Raw genomic sequence first — 16,232 nt, 5'->3', positions numbered from 1 at the left:
AGCCTGGTCTACAGAGTGAGTTCCAGGACAGCCAGGGCTACACAGAGAAACCCTGTCTCGGAAAAAAAAGAAAGAAAGAAAAAAAGAAGGAAAGGAAGTCATGTGATAGTCTGTGGAAAAGCTGGGGGAAAATGGCTTAGAGCCACCCCTAGACATGCCAGTGTGGCTGCTGTGTCACACGTGTGTGCAATAGATAGCAGAGAGGAGAGTGGCTGTGTCTTCGCTCAGTGTTCTGACCTGTGAACATCTGAATGGTTAGTAGCCTAACATTCCCTGAATAAAGTGAACCTGAGACAACCACCCATCCGGCACCAGGCGGGCCTGGAAGGGACCCCAGGAGGAGGAACGAGCAGAAGACTAGGAGAACCCCCCTGGGACCATGAGCCCAAGACTGACAACCCTATCGCAAGGGGCCACTTGGGTGGGTCTGGCAAGGATCAAGCCCAAGATGACTGGTGCCATGGGGCCTGGACAGAGAGCTAGCCTGAGATGACCACCAGTTCAGCACTGGACAGGACTATGGTGGCAGACCATGCCCACCATGCCCAAGATGACTCCTACCTGGTACCATAATACATGAGTGGGGCAGAACATTCTTTTTTTTTGTTTTTTCTCCTAAAGATTTATTTATTTATTTTATGTCTATGAGTACACTGTAGCTGTACAGATGGTGGTGAGCCATCATGTGGTTGCTGGGAACTGAACTCAGGACCTCTGCTCACTCTGGCCCCGCTCGCTCTGGCCCAAAGATATGTAAGTACACTGTCACTGTCTTCAGACGCACCAGAAGAAGGCATCAGATCTCATTACAGATGGTTGTGAGTCACCATGTGGTTGCTGGGATTTGAACTCAGGATCTTTGGAAGAGCAGTCAGTGCTCTTAACCGCTGAGCCATCTCTCTCCAGTTCCAGAGCATTCTTGAGACCACTCTGAGATGACCCCAGACACTCAGAGACCCATGGTACCACTAAGAGGGACAAGTAAGTGGTGGTGGAGAAATGGAAGAGAAAGAGAAACAGAAGGATGTGGGCAATGAAGAGAGAGGCAGAACTGTAGACTCAAGGGTAGTGAGGAACAGCCTGATGGGAGTAGTGAGCGAGCAATGCCACCTGAGACCATGGTGGGGTCCTGACCTGTGCTGCCACAGGGGGTCACATCTAGTCCTGTGGCTCTGCAGAGGCAGGGGTCTGTTACCAATTAGCTGTGCCTGATCTAGGCTGCCTCCTGGGGACATACTAATGTGTGAAGGTTGTGCAGAACTGGCCCCAACTCTCACCTGAGCTGACCCTGGAGGCATGAAAGTGGGGAAGGGTGGGGGTGGGGCTGACCTCGCTCTAGCCTGCTGTATTACTCTGTTTCGGGAAGTATTTTTTAAAAAACGAACCCGCCAACTCTCCACGCTCCTGCATCTCCCAAACCGCCCACTCTCCAGCGGGGCTGGAGCTCCCAAGTTTCTCTCGCTACCACGCAATGACTGCCCACCCCACTGTCAGCCATCACAACATCCAATTACCCAGTAGAATCAAAACTATTAAAGCTTCTAATTATGATTAACCAAACAGATTTATGTATCAATAAGATAACAATTTACAAGATGCCAGTACAATGATTTCAGAGCCAATTGATAATGATAAGTTTTATCCCAATTAGTCTAACCTTATGATATCATAACTACCTGTGGCTGGTTCACTTCTCCCTTTCTCCCTTGAGATGCTCTCTGTCCTTTCAACTCTTAGCTCCGCCTCCCTTGTCCCTGTCCAATCACAGGCCTCCTGCTGCCCTAATGTAATTGGACAGGGAAAATCCTGCAGATTTTACTCCTTCAGATTTTTACTCCGGGAGGGAAGGTCCTGCAAATTGCAGGAGTTTCTCGGGTGAGCTAGCTGAGGATACAAGTGTGGGAGATCTGGTCCTTCCACTCGGTGGCAGGGACAAGGCCACCCCCTTCTCCCTTGCTCCTGTGGCAGAGAGGAGAGCTGGCCCTACCCCTCACCTGATGCAGCATTCAGGAGAGCTGACCCTGCACAACAGAGCCAGCCCTGGATGTGGGGATCTGGTAAGAGTGCAGACAAGCCGGCCCTGCCTCTTGTCTGCTGGGCAGTGGTATGGTTGAGGGAGAGACACCCTCCCTTGTCCCTTGCCATCTATGGCAGGTGAGAGAGCTGGTGTGGGGTCCTGAGAGTGGGAGAACTGTCCCTGTCCCTCACCAGCCACCACACTCAGCACAGTAGGCCCTGTACCTCACCTGGGCAACAGGGTAGAGCTGGCCCTGGTTGCAGGGTTTGTAAGTGAGCCAGCCCCAAGGGCATGAGGGTGGGAAAGTCTGTGAGCTGACCAGCTCAGATGCCTCCCAGGCCCAGATCCAGGGCTTTGAATTGGCTCAAATCCATGAACTGTTAGAATGCATGAAGGGCTGGTCCTACAGATCCAAACTAAGGGATCTCCATGACACGGGGCAGCAACAGAATATCTGAGAGGTGTCACAGTGAGGTTTCAATATTGATAGGGTAGCAGAAGCCAGAGGCCTCGTACCGGACAGGAGTCATTGCAATGAACATTTGCAAGCAAAGAAATGTGGTCAAAAGGTTATATATTGTGGGACATACTGACACACTACAGCTCCCACGAAGAGATTTTCTTCTCTCTGTTTGGGAGGGGGTTGCAAGGGTGGAGGGCTTGAGGGAAGGAGGAAATGAGTGGGATTGGGGTGCATGATGTGAAATTCACGAAGAACCAATAAAAAAGGTTTTTAAAAAATGGCGTAGAAAGCAAGCAGGAGAATGGGGCCAAGGCAGTGTGTCTCTGCAGTGGGCATCCAGCTAAAGGCTATCTCTGAAGTGTTGGTCATTGACCGTCAAATGGAGGCTCAGTAGGGGACAACAAGTACACAGCACTCAGCTCAGGGTTACCCCTCTCTCACCTCAGCCTGCTGAGGTCCTGTTACCAGACCTGAGAGGCATCGGGCGAGGCGGACAGCCAACATCTAGCCTCCGTTTGATTTGGTAGCAGGAAGTTGACCCCAGTACACAGGGATGTTCTGTGGGTGGGAGGAATGTCCCACAGGGCCCAAGTGCCTATTTCAATAGATGCTCTTTTCCAGAAGAGAGTTTTATTTTGTTTTGTTTCTCTATGTAGGCCAGGCTGGCCTGGAGCTCAAAGGATTCCCCTGCCTCTATCTCTGGGGTTAAAGGCCCGAGCCACCACCTTCCAGCAAGATGTTAATTTACATTTGACAGAAAGAACACAATTTAGGTGTAAGGATCAGAGAAAAATGGATGCTGAGCAGAAAAACAAAAACAACAACAACCAAAAAAAAAAAAAAAGCAACAACAAAAAACCCTCATGTTTGTCAGATAGCCTGAGTTCAGAGAGAATTCTTAAAACTTGCCTAGGGCCACCTTAACAAAGACTCCTTAACAGGGCCAGGCAGTTTAAACTAGGGACATTTGTTATCTCATAGTTCTTGAAGCTGAGACCCAAGGCCAGGGCAATAGCAGTGTGGTACTTCTCAAGCGCCCTTGTTTCGGTTTTCATTGAGATGGGGTTTCACAATGTAGCCCAGGCTGGCCTGGAAACCCTGATCCTCTAAACCGGGTGCTGTCTTCCCAGTGTTGGGATAGCAGGGGTGTCCAGCTCCCCCTGTGTCTTTTTTGAGTCTTGTGCCTTCATCTTCTCTTCTTTTAAGGGTTTCCGATGTTCTGAATGTGACCACATCTCAACTCCCAGCCTATTAAGAAACCCTCTCTCCTAGCATAGGTACATTCTGCGGCATTAGAGGGTAGAGCCTGCAACACAATAATTGTAGGAGGAAGTGCTCCATTCAGGGTACTGTTCTAAAATGTCACATCATCCTAACGCAAAGGAAGTAGCTATCCGTGTCCCCCAGTACCTCTCCAGGTGGCTACTGGACTGACCCCCCATTGGCCTTAGTGAAGAACAGAGTCCAACACAACCAGCAGAAGAAACTGCTCCCTAAGGATTCTCTAAACTCAGGCCCAGTCTGACCATAGAGAAGAGCAGCCAGGACGCCTGAGGGCTATATCTCCCTTACCTACTGTAGCCCGAGTGCATGCCAAAACACAGGGCCCCTCATTAGCCTTTAACACATCCACACAGTAAGGACAACACCAACCAGCTCAACAGGCTGCAAAATAAGGATGTGAAGTTGAGAGGGGGGTGCGGGGAGAGGAGGGGTCCTAAGAACAGGCAGTTGATATGATCAAAATCAATTATATAAAAGTATGAAATTTTCAAGGGAGGAATAAAAACAAAATCCTAAGGAACCCCCTCCCCCAATTTGGGCATGGCTCAAGGGACATGTCTCCTTCCCTCCTGAGCTGAGAATGCCCACACACAGAGGTCCAGAAACCTGCTGTCAGATGGGAAGTTCCCAGTCTTATCCTTCCTTCCCTAGTGCTTCAAAAAGAACCTAAGAGCCACAGGGGTGGAGCCACTGGGTGTGACAAGTACAGGGGCTAACCTAGTCTCCTAGGTCTACCAGCTGTTCTTCCTGTTTGGTTTGGTTTTTAAGGCAGGGCTTTATGTAGCCTAGGCTGGCCATAAACTTACTATGTAGCCAAGGGTGGCAGGGTGGCGTGGAGTTTCTGATCTTCCCGCCTCTACCTCCCCAGTACCAGATTCTACCCGGGCTATGCTATGGATGGGGATGTATTTGGGAGAAGGAAACCAGCCCTTCATGCAAGTCAGGGAGCATGCCTATCTATTGAGCTGTGTCCTCAGTCTCCTTTGAGTGGTTTTCCTTATATTTTAAAAACCTTCGGGCTGGAGAGATGGCTCAGCGGTTAAGAGCACTGACTGCTCTTCCAGAGGTCTTGAGTTCAAATCCTAGCAACCACATGGTGGCTCACAACCATCTGTAATGGGGTCTGATGCCCTTTTCTGGTGTGTCTGAAGAGAGCAATAGCATCCTCATAGACATAAAATGTGTGCATAATGTACTCCTATACATAAAATAAATAAATAGATCTTTAAAAAAAGAAAAACAAAAAACAAACAAACAAAAAACAAACAAACAAAAAAACCCTTTGTTTTGAGGGGAGGGGCTGTGTGAGGGGAGGGGCCAAGATCAGGACGTAAAGTGAATAATGGAGGAAAAAAAAGAACATAAAACTATTTTTCGGGGCTGGAGAGATGGCTTAGCGGTTAAGAGCACTGATTGCTCTTCCAAAGGTCCTGAGTTCAAATCCCAGCAACCACATAGTGGCTCACAACCATCCATAACAAGATCTGACACCCTCTTCTAGAGTGTCTGAAGACAGCTACAGTGTACTTACATATAATAAATAAATAAATATTTTTTTTAAAAAAAAACTATTTTTCACAGCCGGGCATGGTGGCGCATGCCTTTAATCCCAGCACTTGGGAGGCAGAGGCAGGCGGNTTTCTGAGTTCGAGGCCAGCCTGGTCCACAGAGTGAGTTCCAGGACAGCTAGGGCTACACAGAGAAACCCTGTCTCACCCCCCCCCCAAAATAATTATTTTTTACTTGATCTTACATTAAAGGGAAAACAACAATTAAATTTTTATTATTTATTTATTTATTATTGTATTTAAGTACACTGTAGCTGTCTTCAGACACACCTGAAGAGGGCATCAGATCTCATTACAGATGGCTGTGAGCNACCATGTGGTTGCTCGGATTTGAACTCAGGACCTTCAGAAGAGCAGCCAGTGCTCTTAACCACTGAGCCATCATTCTAGCCTGGAAAACAACAATTAAAGCTATTTTTTTCTGTTTAAAAAATAAAATAAAACTGTTCATTTTGTACCGGGTATTGTGGGCCATACCTTCATTCCCAGCACTATGGAGCAAAGGCCTTGAACTTGATTTTGAGGGCAGCCTGGTCTACAGAGTGAGTTTCAGGACAAGCAGGGCTACACAGAGAAGCCCTGTCTTAAAAACAAAAACAAAACCCCACCAGTAACAACAAAAAAATCCTTCATTTTGCCTTAGTCTTTCTAACACACACACACACACACACACACACACACACACACACACACACTCATACATACACACACTCATACATACACACACATGCATGCACGTTTACACACACAAACCTACTAGTACAGTAGCCACCCCTTTATCTGCTGTTTTATATTCTTTGGCCTCAATTACCTGTATATGGACATTTTTGATGGCTCTGGTTTGAACCCATGACCTTACACGTGACCAGCATGCATTCTGTCACCGAGCAATACCACCAGCCCTCTTTGGTCCCTGTTTTCTGAGGTTTCTGCCTTTGAGTCAAAGATAAGAGTTTAATTTTTAAAAAGAGTTGATTTTTAAATGTAAACTGTTAAGCACTGATAAAAACTGGCTCTAGAAAGCAGGAAGGAAGCAGGGGAAGGGGGAGGGGGAGGGAGGAAAGGGCAGGAGAGGAGAAGGATTTGTAGGGGACACACCACCTCAGGTTCAAAAAATGCTCACCGGAAAGGTTCCCTTGTGAGATAGCATGGACTTACTTAATTCGTGAAGCCCACTCCTCTGCAAGCCCTGAGCCGTCCATACACACAGGAAGCTCTGGGAAGACTCTACTGGCGTCTGAGCTGCTAGCCAGCAAGCCCTCCGGATGCCAACCTTTGCCCGGAGCTGCTCCAGGAGAGGAGCGAGGCCCTGGCTGTGCTGCCTCCCCTTCCTTCTCTCACACCACACCACAGCTCAGGTCCAGCACCTCGCTTGTCTGAGACCCAGGGAACTGAGAGAGAGGGAGGAAGAACACTCAAGAGTTGAGCTGTGCAATCCTGGCCATTTAGGACTTCGGCAGGGACAAGTCAGATTAGTGGCTTTCAGCCTGAAGCATTTCTGCCCTCCAGGAGACTTTTTGCAACAATCCTTAACTATCTCAAGTGATATATGTCTATATCTATATCTATATCCATATCTATATCTATATCCATATCCATATATAGGTATATACCCGTATCTCTGTGTAGAGATATATCTAGATATACAGGTGCTATATAGATATAAATGTATAGATGCATAGAAGTATAGATATGTAGATAGATATATAATATGTACTATATATGGAGAGAGAGGGGGGAGAGAGAGAGAGAGAGAGAGAATAAACTACAGGCAATTAAAGGAAGAGACCATGGATACAGGTTAGCATCCTTAATAGGGTAGAGTCTTAAGAGAATCATATGAACTGAGACATCATCAAAGCAAGATGGAGGAGCTGGTCCACTTGAAGATGGGGGGGAGGAGTCCTGTTTGAAGTGATTCTCCACTTCCTAGCAGAGGAGCCAGCCCTTGTGTCTGATCTGATCCTGAAGGGCTTCCACCTCTCCAGCGCTGGGCAAACCTCACCACCGAACCTTTACCTGCTCCGCTTCTTCTTGCTCGTCATGAAAACTGTGTGTCATCTCAGCATTCCCTAAATAACTCAGTCATAGCTACATTCCTGCCACAGGCCTTGATATTATTGGTAACAATCTCAATGCAACAACAACATCAGTTAATTTTCATTAAAATTTGGTGGGCATTGTGCTTAGCGTCCTAGGTCAACTCTGCCCTTCAATGGTACACGGAAACGGAGCACAATTACCCAGTTTAAGTGAATGGTAAAAATGGTTTGTAAAGCCAGGACGGTGGATTCTAGCCATCTAAACTCTTAGCCACCAAACTCTACTGGGAAAAGGACTTCATCGCCAAAATAAACTTGGCAATCTGAATGTGGATTTCCCCAACTCAACGATGATTTATAAGAAATTTCATCCTTATCTTCAGGTTTGGTCTAATTTTAAAATTTGTCTTACAGACTCTAAATTCCAGCTCAAACCATGCGTTTTAAAGGCTGGGCCGTGTCTCTCTGGGATGGAGTTTGAAACTATGCTTTGGAGGATGGCTTGGACTCCCCGACTCCAACCTGGAGGCTATGTTCCTACAAAACCTAGCTATTTCTTACAGCTGGAGACTGTAAGGTGAGGCCTGTGTGATCAGAATCTTGTAGCTGCTTTCGGACATCTGTCCCTGTGGTCCCGGCGGCAGAACGGAGAGTCCAGGAGCTCTCTGCCAAGGCTGCCTCCGCTCTTTCCTGAGCTGCGCTGCGCTTCAGCTGGGCATAGGGAAAGACCGAGATGGCAGGAGCAGGCTGAGCTCTTTCCCATTGTGCGTCAGGCTTGTCCACCAGAAAGTCGAAAACCAAGAATGGCAGGAAATTTAAGCCCTGGGAAAGAAACCCCCAGAGAAGAAACTTGGCTCCTGGGAGAACTGAACCGCTGTGGACTCAGAGCACCACAAATCATCACCAGTTTCTGCAGGCCACTGGGAAGGAGCAAGACCCAGGGAGTGTGGCGATGGAGTAGGGTGTGAAAGAGGAAGGGGTTCAGCCTCTTCCTTTCTCTCTTAGTCTTGCCTCCCACCTCCAACTTGGCTCTCAGCACAGTTTGAAACTGTGTTTCTCGTGGAGGGGCCTCTTGCTGAGCCTGTCCTTTGCGCAGAAGCCACCCATCCAGGTAATCTAGACGATGGCCTGGTTTTAAACGAGCCCTTCGAATCCACTGCAGCCTTATGCACACTGAGAGTCATTGCTGCAGTGCGCCCCTGAATCCTAGCCAAAGACACACTTGTGGGTTTCATGAAGCCGAAGGACTCAACAAATCTAACGAGGTGGTCGTGTTGGGGGTGGCGGGGAGAGGCGAGGCAGTCGTCCCAGCAACAAATCGGCAGTCGCTATTCTAGGGTCCTGAAAGCCTTGGCTGCCTTTGGTTTGGCACCATGACCTCTCCAAGGTGGACAGAGAACTAGTCCGAGTGAAACTGAGGTTCGGATGGATGGGAATGGGAGCGGGGCGAAGGGTGCGCAGAGGCAAGTAACCAGCTCCCCTCGCTCTCCTGCACGAAAACCGGGGAATCAAAAGTGGCTTCTTGGGAGGGGGGGGGCGCACGCTGTTCTAGAAGAGAACTAGAGAGAGACCCTCGCACTGAGCCTGATTTCAATGAGAAGACAATACAAGGGAACATCACGAATGTTGAGCAATCAATCCTAGCTACACTTCTTTTCCGCTCAAGAGAGTCCTTGCCTAAATACAGCCGGTTCGTTCGTGGTTCCTCAGGGTGTGTTAGAGAAAGGGTGATGGGCTCCTGGAACAAAGAGTAGAGTTCTAGGTATCAGATAAAAAATAGATGGAGAGCACCTGGGTCCGCTGTTCGCCCAGCTTTGAGTCCGTGAACTGCAGTAACATCTGCTATTGGGTGTCTAAGCGCGTTCGCGCTCACCGGCTCAGCGGAACTCCACGCATCTCATCTAACACAGATGCGTAAAAAGCCCACACAGACCCCCAAGGGAGGCCGGAATCACCTGGAATCGTGCGCCACCGCAGGGGCCTTTTGCCTGAAAGCAAAACAGGGCGCGCCCTTCCTAAAGGCTAGAGCAGCTCCGAACCCTAAGAAGGCTGGATCCCTGGTTTCTACCCTTGGAATTAGCCGGGGAAGCATAGCATCTTTTATTGGAGATCGGAGGGAGCAGCCAGCCTGACCGCCCTGCACAGGAATAGTGGGAAGGACACGGAGTTGAAGCAGAATCCCGGAGCTTCAAAGAGAGCTGCGGGTGTGGGGAGGAGAGTGGCTTGCTGTAATTCGAGGAGCTGAGCTTGGACCTCTGCAACGCCCAAGCAGAGAGTGCCAGTCCATGCCTGTGCCTGCCTGGCCTACAGCCTAAGCCTGGGGACCCCGGAGGCAGGGGAATTTCTAAGAAAAAAAAAAGTTTATTTAAAATTTTGTACATAAATAAATAAATAAATATCTTCTGGCATTACAGAGACCATACAATGACACAGTCAGTCCCCAGAGGGAGTCGGGACCTGGACGACAGGGAGAGGTTGTTTACAGCGGTTTCATTTGAAGGGGGTGTAGAGAGTATTGGAAACAGAGTCATTTCCCCCAAATACAATACCATTTGAGACAGTTCTCTCTGCTAGGGGGACTTCTTCGAACAGCAAGATCTGATCCCTGTTTAAGGGACAAACGGACAGAAGGAAGAGGCTTCCTGAGGAGGGAAGGACAAGTTAAGTTCATAGACGTGTTGCATAAACGACCACAGTGGAGGTGGGGGGAGTTGGGGGCAAGAAACAATGTTAAAAGGAAAGCAAACAGCCACTCGCGGAGTGAAAAGCCCAGATTGACCGAGAAGGAGAGAGTAGTGGAAACGAGGAAGCTTGTACCAGCCCAGAGTTGGCGAAGAGGCGCCGGTCAGCAAGGCGCTGTGCTCCGGCCTGCGGGCCTAGGAGAAGAGGCTGTGTCCTGGGACTCCAGCCTTCATCGCTTGGAGTCCTCCTAAACACCCTGAAGCCCAAGGGACGAGGGCACTGTCTTCAAGTGTCTGCTAAGGTCTCAGCTCTGTCTAGAGCTGCGCACCACCGCAAAGCCCTACGAAATCCGTCGATTGGCCAGCAGGTGCCTGGGAACCAGTCTTTGAAGTGCGGGAAGGGCCGGGGTGGGGGTGGGGGAAACCAATGGTCCTCTAAAAGGCGCACCTACGGAGTGACTGTGAGGTCTCTGTCATCCTTCCCGGAGGAAGATGGAGACATGGGCAATTCGTCGTCGTCCTCTGAGCATTTGGCTGAGGAGAGCGAAGAGCACTTGCAGCCTTGCGGTGCGCCCCCGCCGGCCCCCGCCCCAGCTCCGCCGCGGTGGTTACTGCCCTTGCCTTCTTTCTTGTGCTTCACCCGGCGGTTCTGAAACCAGATCTTAACCTGCTTCTCTGACAGGTTCAGATAGGTCGCGATCTCGATGCGCCGCAGGCGGGAGAGGTACATGTTGGAGGCGAACTCTCGCTCCAGCTCCAGGAGCTGCGTGCTGGTGAACGCCGTCCGCATCCTCTTGCTGCTGGGCAGCTGGTTCGAGCTGCTGTCTGGAGGGCGATGCGGGGTTGGGGGGGGGGAGGAGGAGAGAGACAGAGACAGAGATCACCATCAAACCTCTGAGCCTTGGGCCTAATTTCCCGCTGAACTGAGGCTAGCCTCAACCTTGGACCCAAACGCACACCCATTCCATTCACCAATCCACAGGCGGGTGCCTCCTTGCCAAGTCACAGACTCCAATTCTCCTCGGAATCGGTTGTCCCTAACACCCTTTTATGGAACTTCTCAAAACTGACCTCAACCCCTTCCCCTTCGCCCCAGACCCAGGATCTTCCTGGCTTCTCCCCGGTTCCTACGTCCAGTCCCAGTCTAGCACTGTGAGCGCCCCTCGAGTATCCTCACCGGCCCCCGTAGCGCGCCATTTCCCCATCCCTAGCTCGCTCACTCCTCACCCTCCGAGTTCACCGCCCCACCACGCAAGTTCGCGCGGGGACCCCGCTTACCCACAGAGATGCAGTGAAACTGTCTGGGATCCGGCAGCGGGTAGGAGGTCTGGTAGAGTGCGGCAGCTGCTGCGGCCGCAGCCGGGCCGTGAGCGACTCCAGGGGACACGGAGTGCTGGCGGCCCAGGGGTGCGTGGCAGTACTGCGATCCGAAGGGAGGGAAGGACGCCTTGAGTAGCGGCAGCGCCGGCGGCCCGGGGGGCCCGTGCAGCTGCGAAGCGGTGACACAGAGGGGACACACGCACAGTAAGCCGGCCTTGCGCGCGTGGCAGGCGCCCGGCGAGAGGCCGTGGAGCGCGTGCGGCGGCGGGACCGCGTAGGGGAAAAGCGGCGGCGGGCTGCCCTCCGGAGCCTTCTTGTCGCTGGCTTCCCGCAGCACAAGAGAATCCACCAGGAAGGAGCGCGGCATGGCTCCGGCGCGCGGTCCACCTGCCACCAGCCCGCTCCTGGAGCCCGAGGGAACTGCAGATCCTGTCGTGGCTTCCCCCGGCCGCGGCCACCCGCAGCTTCCCGGGCCCCGGAGGCTCCACGCGAGGCTCAAGCCGGGACTGGAATCGCCTTGGCTGCTACTGCGGGCACCGCCCGGAGCGCGCGAGGTGCTGGCCAGCGCTAGTGGTGCTGAAAGACGCCGGCGGCGCCGCTTAAATAGGACTATTGCCATGTGATGGGCTACGCCAGGAGCGGCCGGGGCCTCTCAATAGGGTTTTTGTGCCCTTTCTCTTGGCATTCACTCTGCACGCTTCCTCATTATTTCACTTGTTAACTAAATGAACTGCATAATGTACTCTATTCTTGTCAACCCCACCCACGCCGTAACAGGCGCACTCGCCCCCCTCCTCTTCCCTTTTCGGGTTTATTTTCTCATTCTCCCGCGATTTAATATTCTTTTCTTTCTCTTTATTTCTTACTCTCCTTTGGCTTTGCGCTGGCGATCGGTCCATTTATCTTATTGATTTCCGCACCCGTGCTGCCTCGCTTGCACAGATCCCCGTGGGCACACACCCATCTCCTCTGCCCACTTGATCCTGGTCCCTTTCTGTCACTTCTTCCTTGCCCGCTCCCCCCAACTCCCGTCCCACCAAGTGTATCGCTTTCGCTTAGTTCTCGGAGCTCAGCTCTGCATCCTGTGAGCATCCAGACGGGTGGCCACCATTCCCACCTGTGGAATCCCTTCTCTGGCACTATTTGGAGACAGAAAAACAAGGTTTCTGAGTAGGAGGTGCGCCCCAGAGGATGAGAGAAAGGCTTCCTAGTCCTCATTGGAAACTAACTTCATCTCTGTCCACGTTTTCTCAGAAAATCAAAGGCTCCCAATTCTGGCGTTGCCTGTGACTCCTCGTCTTTGTTTGGCGGACCCTTGGCTAACCGGACCTTCCCTTCAACAACAGGGCCGTGTATGTAAAGAAATAGTAACAAAACAAGTAGTGGGTAGTCTTTGAAAATATGGACAGATACAGAGCAAGATGAGTGACAGCTGAGTTCATGGGTATGAAGCTCTCCCACCCCACCAAACGTGGTGAGTGTGGATGGTGTAGACTCTCACAGACGTTGAGTGCGCACTCTCCACTCGCACACACTCCACTAGACACTGGAAAGCGTTGCCTTCCCACGGGTGGAGAGAAAGGAAGAGCACTCTTCTGTCTTTCCCAGTTTCTGTCGCCCTTTGCTTCCTCCTCTCGTCGCCGCACACTTTTTTTTTTTTCTGGTCACACAATGGTTAAACAACTTCAAATGCACCGCTCTGTGTACGCGGCTTCAGTTAATTTTTTTTTTTTTTAAATCATCCCGGGCTTCAGAGCTGTCTCTGTCCCTGTGCGTTTAACATACAATGGGAAATTAGCATAAAAGATTTCGAATTTACTACTTTCGATTTTACAAATCGCCACAGTCACCTGCTCTGAACCGTGAACGGAATCGTGAGACCAAGAAAGGAGAGCTTTCCGGAGGGGGTGAAGTTGGGGGGGGGGGAATGAGTCAGTGCAAGGCCGCCCAAACCCGAGGCCTCTGCATGGGTTTGCAGTGTTCATGACATCCGAGCCGCCACAAACAACTGGTTAAAAAAAAAAAAATCAAAGATGATTTGTTATGGGAGAGGGTGTGTGCGAGAGCAACTGCCTCGACAATGGGAGGGTCGCCATAGGGGGAGCTAACCTGCGTAGAGGGCGTGCCATCTCGCCATCTAGCAAGAGTGAGGGCTCAGTGGTCCCCTGGTGCTTGGCATGCGGTGCCCCCAAGCTATGGTCTCGGCCCCAAAGCTCCCGCAAACCAGCCGGTACGCATCAATGCAGCCTAATTCCCGTTCTAATTGCTCTCTGGGAAATTTGGGCTGGGCTGGGTGGCGGGAGAGCTGAGACTGGAGAAGGGCTCCCCGCTGGGCTGAGGCGGGTTAGGGCGGAACGGGTGTGGACGCTGCCCAAGGGTAGAAGGGGGAGGTTGCTGCGCTCCAGAGCTGGCAAGTCAGCCGAGGTGCCAATGCAAGGGCTCTCCTGGGAGCTGCCCAGCGCCCCAAGCGAGGAAAGGGTTAAGAGCCCTTGAATACAAGCAAGGCCAAAGCTACTGGGAAAGAATATGGGGGGTGGGTGGGGGTAGAATAACCAGTTTCCCCCTCTCCCTCCAGCCCCTAGACCTTATTGAATGTCATTGAAGAAAGTTTTGAATGCCAGATAAAGAGAGGCGAATTAAAGTGTGTGACAGCGGAGGATAAGCAAACACAAAGAGAACTCTGTCACACTTTGGGACAAAATCCGTGGGCTTTTTACCAAGTCTCTTCGCTATGATTGAATTAAGTAATAGGAAAACATTTTCTTTCAGTTTAGAACCATTAGACAAAACCTTCAAAGCGAATAACACTTTTTAATGTGCGGCCCCACAGTGGACCGGGGTTTGTGCCGAAATAGTGAAACGGTTGGTTGTGTAACTCGGAGCGGGGGAGCCCCGGGGCAGGGACTGTCCTGTCCCGGGGTGATTTCACCCGGCCTGGAGAGAAGGCGCTCGCAACCTGGCTATGTCCAAACTACGCGATGGGTAATGGACTCCCTGCTCGGTGTTTTTAGGTCACCGCTGCCGCCAGGCAATCACTGGATAGAAAGTTCTGCTTCGTGGAGCAGTACAGGCAGCTAGGTCTGCGCCCCGGGCGCACGGTGGCCCTGTCGCCTTGCCTTCTGCCTTTGCGTTCCCCAGTTCCTCTTGTGGTCTCCCCCGCAGCGGAGCTGCCTTTCTACTTAAAGCTCCAGGCCGAGCTCCCTTCGACTGAACTGTTCTCCGCGGAACAAACGCCCCCTAGGGAGGGGCAGGGTGGGAGCAGGCGGCCGGATTAGCCTGACAGCCCAGCGACAGCCCCCCCCGCCCCCCGCCCCGCCCCGGTCCCCGGGGACCTCTAGACGGTTCGCCGGCGCGTGTGCTCCCGTGCAGCCGGGGCCGTCTCTCCTCGTCCCCCCGCCCCGCCCCAGAGCCCCTGGGCCTCAGCGCCCGCTTCCCCGCCCCCAGCCGGTTTTCAAGTGTCCATCAGGTACGGCTCAAACTGGAACCGTTTCTGCGATCCCGGCCTTTTCTCCCTGTGCACACCGCGGCCTCCCTTGTGAGATATTTGCAGGAAGAAAAAATAAAAAAGCACGAATGTGGATGTTTTCCATCTCCATCCCTCAAAGACCATTTGCCTTCTCAGAGAAGCCATATTAAAGCACCATCCGTCTCCCTGCCCTCTCTACCGAACCACTGGCCTCAGAAGCAACGTCTAAGTTGGTTGTGCCTTTTGCTCATTCGCTTTTCTGGCTCCCTCACCATCCTGAAATCCGTGCTCTGGAAGAGTGAGGGTCTGCTGTATCTGTTGCAAAAACTCCCTAGCTCATAGTAGGGCTTATTTGTTGGGTGAATAAATCAAGGAGAAAGAACTCACCGGAAGCAGGACTTTCCCTTGGACTTTCTGCTGTGTCCGCCTAGCCTAGCCTAATTCTACCTGAACCCTGAGGAGCCTGACGGGACTGGCAGATGTGGTGAGACCCAGGAGGTCAAGGAGGTCAATCTGCTGGTCCTCCCTCATTCCCAGGATCTGGGCCTTCATAAGACCTCAGTGTGTTTGTTAACTGACTATCAGACAAATAAACTAAAGAGTGCACTGTCCACCCCCAGCCTCCAAGGCAGGTTCTAGAGACAAAATGGCTTCCGTTCAAGACAGTTCTTATGGAGAAAGACTTCATGTCTGAGGTGTTTCCTGTTTATATAAAGGAGGAGGGTGAGCTGGAAAAGGAAGAGATACATACAGTCCACGCCTAGGAAAATGCAGCACAATTCTGCCTATTCATTTATTTTATTTATTTATTTATTTATTTATTTATTTATTTATTTATTTAGGCTGAGGTACCAGAGAATTCCTGTTGTAAGGAAAGATTCTGTCCTCTGGGCGGCACGTGTCTAGACAGCTGGCCCAGGGGCTTGCCAGCTGTCCCAATGAGCAGAGACAGAGGCCATGGGTGCTAGGGAATGCTGACTGCAGCCAGGAGAGAAAGATACCCAAGGGGATTGTGGACCGTGACAATCACATATGGGTGTGCACAGGAAGATGAGGTGAGGTCCAGTCATGGAGACTCAATACCGACACCCTTGGGTTTCTGCACCTGATCCAAGATTTATTTATTTAGTCCTTCCTCCTCCTCCTCCTCCCCCCCTTCTCCTCTTCTTTGAGACAAACATTCTCTCTGTAGCCCCTCCTATACTGGAACTGGCTCTTTAGATCACACTGGCTAAAACTCATAAAGATCCCCCTGCCTCTGACTCCTGAGTGATGGGATCAAAGGCATGCACTGTTAACACTTGATTCCCAACATTGATCTTCCTTCCTTCCTTCTCATTTTCTTTCTTCCTTTCTCTCCCTCTCCCTCTCCCTCTCCCTCTCCCTCTCCC

The 16,232-nt window shown here is 51.3% G+C and overlaps 1 protein-coding gene and 1 non-coding gene across 2 annotated transcripts; one reads left to right on the top strand and one right to left on the bottom strand.

Annotated features, from left to right (window-relative positions):
- The first annotated feature begins 141 nt into the window (after positions 1-141).
- Positions 142-271, top strand: LOC115063120. Its single transcript, XR_003843000.1, has one exon. It is a non-coding gene; the product is annotated as a small nucleolar RNA SNORA17 (small nucleolar RNA).
- Positions 272-9,715: 9,444 nt separating this feature from the next.
- On the bottom strand, positions 9,716-11,930 carry Gsx1 (GS homeobox 1). Its single transcript, XM_021187063.1, has 2 exons — positions 11,334-11,930; positions 9,716-10,880 (listed from the first exon to the last, which is right to left on the bottom strand). Exons 1-2 carry the CDS (start codon positions 11,740-11,742, stop codon positions 10,504-10,506), a joined length of 786 nt encoding a protein of 261 aa, XP_021042722.1. The 5' UTR covers positions 11,743-11,930; the 3' UTR covers positions 9,716-10,503.
- Between the last annotated feature and the right edge of the window lie 4,302 nt (positions 11,931-16,232).

Source organism: Mus pahari, chromosome 23 (assembly GCF_900095145.1).
Source record: "Mus pahari chromosome 23, PAHARI_EIJ_v1.1, whole genome shotgun sequence".
Lineage (NCBI taxonomy): Eukaryota > Metazoa > Chordata > Mammalia > Rodentia > Muridae > Mus > Mus pahari.
This window is presented reverse-complemented; position numbering and strand designations above follow the sequence as displayed.

Bases quoted from the DNA above. Each gene is read 5' to 3' on its own strand.
- Gsx1 (XM_021187063.1), bottom strand. From the start codon at position 11,742: ATGCCGCGCTCCTTCCTGGTGGATTCTCTTGTGCTGCGGGAAGCCAGC. The intron at 10,881-11,333 runs GTAAGCGGGGTC...ATCGCCCTCCAG, and splicing joins GTTTCACTGCATCTCTGTGG to ACAGCAGCTCGAACCAGCTG.